The following is a 4,353-nucleotide window of genomic DNA, read 5'->3' as shown; positions in this document are numbered from 1 at the left end:
CATCGGTGGGAACGCTATGCAACAAGAGAAAGTCAAGACTGTCGTCCAAGAGTGGGTGAAGTGTGTTAACTCAAGCTCACTTTTGTGGCCAACGGCAACGCCGCCATTCGTATCAGTTTCGATCCTCGCTCGGGCTCTTGATCCTACGTTGGGAACGAAGTCAGCCTCATCAACGCCAACGAGAACACGATGAACTTGGGTTGGATCGGTGGTTCAAATGACCCAATTACCGAATCGGGGAAAGGCGTCACTTCGCACAAATTCGGCCATACACTTGGCCTCATGCACAAGCACCAGTGTCTTGTCTGTGGTGCTGTTGGTAGCCCGGTATTTCCCCACTCCCCATGTAGTTGTGGCTTCTCGTGAACTCGCGCTCCGACGCTCTTCTTACTTTTCTAGGCCTTGGGAAGTTGAGAGTCTGAGAGGCCAGTGCATGGATGGAGGGCGGAGCTACCCGTTCAACCTGAGTACAGCCTACGTGCTTTGGTAGCAAGGTGACAGTTGATGTATATATATATATATAAGCCCCAATGCCCATGGGTGAGCGCCTGATGAAGCTCAAGCTGTGTCAAATAACTCTTTCATTCAATCGTCCACTGGCATCTTGCTAATATTTCAACAGGTTCTGGTTGATGATTAATTCAAAGAATGAAACAGGCTGTGAGTCTCCTATTTGCCTTTGGGTTATTAGGTAGTTGTCGATCTTCTTTTGCAGTTGTGCCATTGGGTAAGTGATCTCCGCCCCCTGTCAGAGTATCTGATATCCACCGTTTGCTAGGTTATGTTGATTTGATTATGTCTGTCAGGACTTAGGCTCAGAAGGTCGATGTGCTGGTACAGTAGATCTGTCTATATGTAAACGAAGAACAAATCATGACCAACGAAGCAAACGTGCAATTGCCGACTCTCCAAGTTTCTAACAGAGATTCAAGTGAAACGATACATAAGGTATAAGGAGCGAAAACCCAGTCAGGATGTGAGCAAAAGAGATTGCAGAAGCCGACTTTGTTAAGTACAGCTGGTGCAAAAGTCTCAATGGGCGTTTCTTCGCCTGTTTTCGAGGGGTGTTGTTGGTTCTGCATGTTGGTGCCAACTGGATGGTCGATAGTGGCCGATTTCTCCTGAGGAAGGGCTGATTCCTCGGTTGTTGATTCCTGAACAACCCCTGGTTCACCAGTGACGACCTCTTGCTCGACTGTTAGCTCCTCAACAGCGGCTGGTTCACTGGTGATGGTTGGTTCCTCAATGGTGGCCGCCTCAAAAACGGCTGGTTCTTCGACGGTGGCTGGTTCTTTCGCTAGCTAACGGTAAACTGAATAGGTGACGGCGTGCGTATGCGAGTGGGCGATGTTGCATTCGAATCGATAGAAACTGCAGCTGTTGCTCAAGAACCTTTTTCAGCATCCCACATCTGCGGTGTCACACTAGTTGATAAAATAGCCTTCCACCATCGGTCTCACGACGCAGCCACAGATCAATCTGCCCCCAAAGTCGTCTCGTCCCTGTGACCGTCGACCTTCACATCATCATCCGCAACCTCATGCGTCCACGAATTCACTGTCGTTTCCCAACAAATCGTCAAATTGCCGCTCTGTCGCTGTCGCTGATGGAGAGAGTGCTGGCGCCATTTACGATGTACAGCGAACTGAAGGAAGCTACTATGGACTCAGAATTTGACAAGGTGTTCGCGCGCTTACAGATGGAGTGGACCTATATCGGAGGTTTGGTGAGCACTCTTCTCTTCGTTCCCTTCCTGATTCTGTTCTTACCCAAACTCTTCATACAGCTAGTCGCAATAGCAGTGTATGTACATTCGACTTCGTTCCCGGAAGGAGTTGCTAATGTCACTTACATCAGTGTCGATACAGCCGTCTTCTCCATCTCCCAAGGGTCACTATTCAATGTCAACTTCTACGCTCGGCGTGCTATTGCTACGAGCAGCATTGCATCTGGTCTCGGCATCGCATGTGACGCCTGGTTTCTCTTGCAATATAACTGGGCAGACCTACAGACATTCATTGTATGTTCCTATATCTACTCAGCTGTCTCTTCTAACCCTTCCTTATCCAGGCTCGTGCTCGGGACGTATACGGCTCTTACTTCTTCTTCTCCCTCTCAGCGCGTGTCCCAGGCCTCTGCATGTTCACCTCCGCCCTCTCCCTCATGCTCTTCCTCGAGCTTGTGGCTTTCGACGCCTGGCCAGAAGGTGTGATCGCTATTTGTTCCATGGTAGGGGTGGTTATGTCCCTGCAGTTTTTGGTTTATGGCGCGCATTGGTGTGTGGGGCGAGTGGTTGAGGGTGGGCGGACGGGTATCAGGGCAGTTAGAAGGGTTACGGGTTGCTCATAGCACTGGGGCTCGTCCTTCATGCGGGGCGGCTGAATTGATTTCGAATGTTTGTGCTTGAAATTTGACTTAAATAAACCAGAATGAAACAGAACGAAAATCATGAGCACATCTAGGTTAATACATTCACTCGTCCAAAAATCCTGGGGTAACAGCACCCACAACACCAGGACGACCTTTCCCAATTCCCATCCAAACACACGAGAGGACTCCTTACCAAGTCGGATGGTGAGGACTGAGGGTGTCCAGTGGTCTATGTGGTTGGGCGGCATTGGCTTTAAGTAGTGGATGAGGATTCGCAGTCCGTCTTTACCTGCTTTTAACGAAAATGAAACCTGAACGTTCTGGGGAACGAAACAGTGGGGGGGATCACTGCAACAACAGTAGTGGGAATCAATAGCTGACCAGGCTCTGACTTATGCCGGCAAGTACTCTATCGTTTCTTCGTTTGTTGTTATACGGGTACTTATGTAGTGAATTAGTGCTCCCGAATGGCGATTACAAGTGAGTGTACGTTCTTTCTCGGTCTTTGTTTTTTGGCTCTGATTTATTGTGTAAATGGCGTTGGGCACATGATTATGTGCGCAATACGATCCATAAGTGTACAGTGTCATCTGTCCACATGCATATATACATCTTCTGCTATTTATATTCGTGAGGGCCAACACCCATATATACATCGTCACGCTTGCTGTTCAACGCCATGAAAGTTGCAGAGGCGGACCAGTTTCTCAGTAACGACCAAATGGACGACGAGGGACTGTACTCTACAGCAGGCTTAAGTATGTGGTTTGTCTTGCCTTTCCTCCACCATACGCCATACTTCTCTGAAGTTATGCACAGCAAATGAGGCGTTCGTGCCATCGTTCGGACGCATGAGAATGTATATCCTTAACTCCTCCTGCTCAAACTTCTTCAAGGGCATGGACATCGAGGATGGGGACATATTATATTACCTCCCTTTCTAGATCTATGCGACTAGTGATACGATGACGATTTCGTATCGATCATAATATACTACATAAATTGAGTACATTAGTCCGTTTGATATCCATTGCTCCCTTGTAAATAGAATGAAGAATCCTCAGGCCATATGACCCAGCTTCTAAGTATCTATGATGAAGCCCACAAAACGATTATGGGACGAGTGCCCGTTTATCAAGATATTACATTACTTCTTGGCAGCACGCCTCTTAAAAGAGGGTAAAATGCTTCCTTCGCGAATCCAGAAAATGCTTCCTTCGCGAATCCAGAAAATATATGCGAGAAGGTAGATAAAAGAGAACTGTCATACCTCGTTAGCTTTCATCGTAGGCAACGTAGATTGCCAGAACGCACATTGAACACAAGGGGCGTCATCATGAAGCTAAAATTCCGCTAATGGTGGTTATAGAAAATATTGAACGCGGAATTGAGGAACTGGTCCGTCGTGCGAATGCTGAACTGACAGTCGGAGGTGAGGTAGCCACCTGCAAACGAAATGAATGGCTTCATGTATTCGCCGCAAGTCATCCCGCTAGGTAGGGTGATCGACACGAATTCGACGGGTGAGCAGGATACTTGTTGGCCACCGATCGCGATAGCTGTGATATAGATGAGAGATAATTGCTAACGAAAGAGAGAAAGACGATAACGAACCTTGTCCGAGAAGGCCTTCGATCAAATAGGTATATGGTGACAGGCGATACCTACAAACACGCATATCAGCCTTGGTGAAAGGAAGAACGGGCACACAAATCCAACACCGCCAGCCAAGTTGTGCAAAGGGTTGCAGTACGCCGTTACTAAATTACCATGTTAGCACTCAGACAGATCAGTGATTCTGCATAAGATACTCCCAAGGTAGATTAAGAACGAGAATGGCAGGGCTGCAATTCCTGCACTTAGTACCATTGCTGCGACGGCCTGTGGGTGAAGGTGTTGGTTGTGTGAGGATTGTGAGGCGATCAGCAGCTTACTCAGTGTGCAATCGTAGTGTAGTAAAGTGGGAACACGATTCCCAGCATA

General features: G+C 47.9%; 2 protein-coding genes across 2 annotated transcripts; one reads left to right on the top strand and one right to left on the bottom strand.

The window, feature by feature from the left end:
- Window positions 1-1,633: 1,633 nt before the first annotated feature.
- On the top strand, window positions 1,634-2,382 carry LACBIDRAFT_328163 (uncharacterized protein; the record flags this gene model as incomplete). Its single annotated transcript, XM_001882193.1, has 5 exons — window positions 1,634-1,726; window positions 1,787-2,020; window positions 2,071-2,206; window positions 2,254-2,276; window positions 2,350-2,382. The coding sequence occupies 5 exons, from the start codon at window positions 1,634-1,636 to the stop codon at window positions 2,380-2,382; spliced, it is 519 nt and encodes a 172-aa protein (XP_001882228.1).
- Window positions 2,383-3,314: 932 nt separating this feature from the next.
- LACBIDRAFT_299062 (uncharacterized protein) lies at window positions 3,315-4,119 on the bottom strand. Its single transcript, XM_001882060.1, is given in 4 exon segments — window positions 3,315-3,503; window positions 3,514-3,631; window positions 3,685-3,929; window positions 3,985-4,119. 2 exon segments carry the CDS (start codon window positions 4,046-4,048, stop codon window positions 3,724-3,726), a joined length of 270 nt encoding a protein of 89 aa, XP_001882095.1. The 5' UTR covers window positions 4,049-4,119; the 3' UTR covers window positions 3,315-3,503; window positions 3,514-3,631; window positions 3,685-3,723.
- Window positions 4,120-4,353: the final 234 nt, after the last annotated feature.

The sequence above is a fragment of the Laccaria bicolor genome, genomic scaffold, assembly GCF_000143565.1.
Source record: "Laccaria bicolor S238N-H82 LACBIscaffold_15 genomic scaffold, whole genome shotgun sequence".
Lineage (NCBI taxonomy): Eukaryota > Fungi > Basidiomycota > Agaricomycetes > Agaricales > Hydnangiaceae > Laccaria > Laccaria bicolor.
The sequence above is the reverse complement of the archived record's forward strand: the minus strand, read 5'-3'. Positions and strand labels throughout refer to the sequence as shown.

What these genes read in the sequence shown, in the direction of transcription:
- LACBIDRAFT_299062 (XM_001882060.1), bottom strand. Translation starts at nt 4,048, where the DNA reads ATGCGTGTTTGTAGGTATCGCCTGTCACCATATACCTATTTGATCGAA. An exon ending in CGAAGGCCTTCTCGGACAAG is followed by an intron (nt 3,930 to 3,984) that starts GTTCGTTATCGT and finishes TCTATATCACAG; the next exon opens with CTATCGCGATCGGTGGCCAA.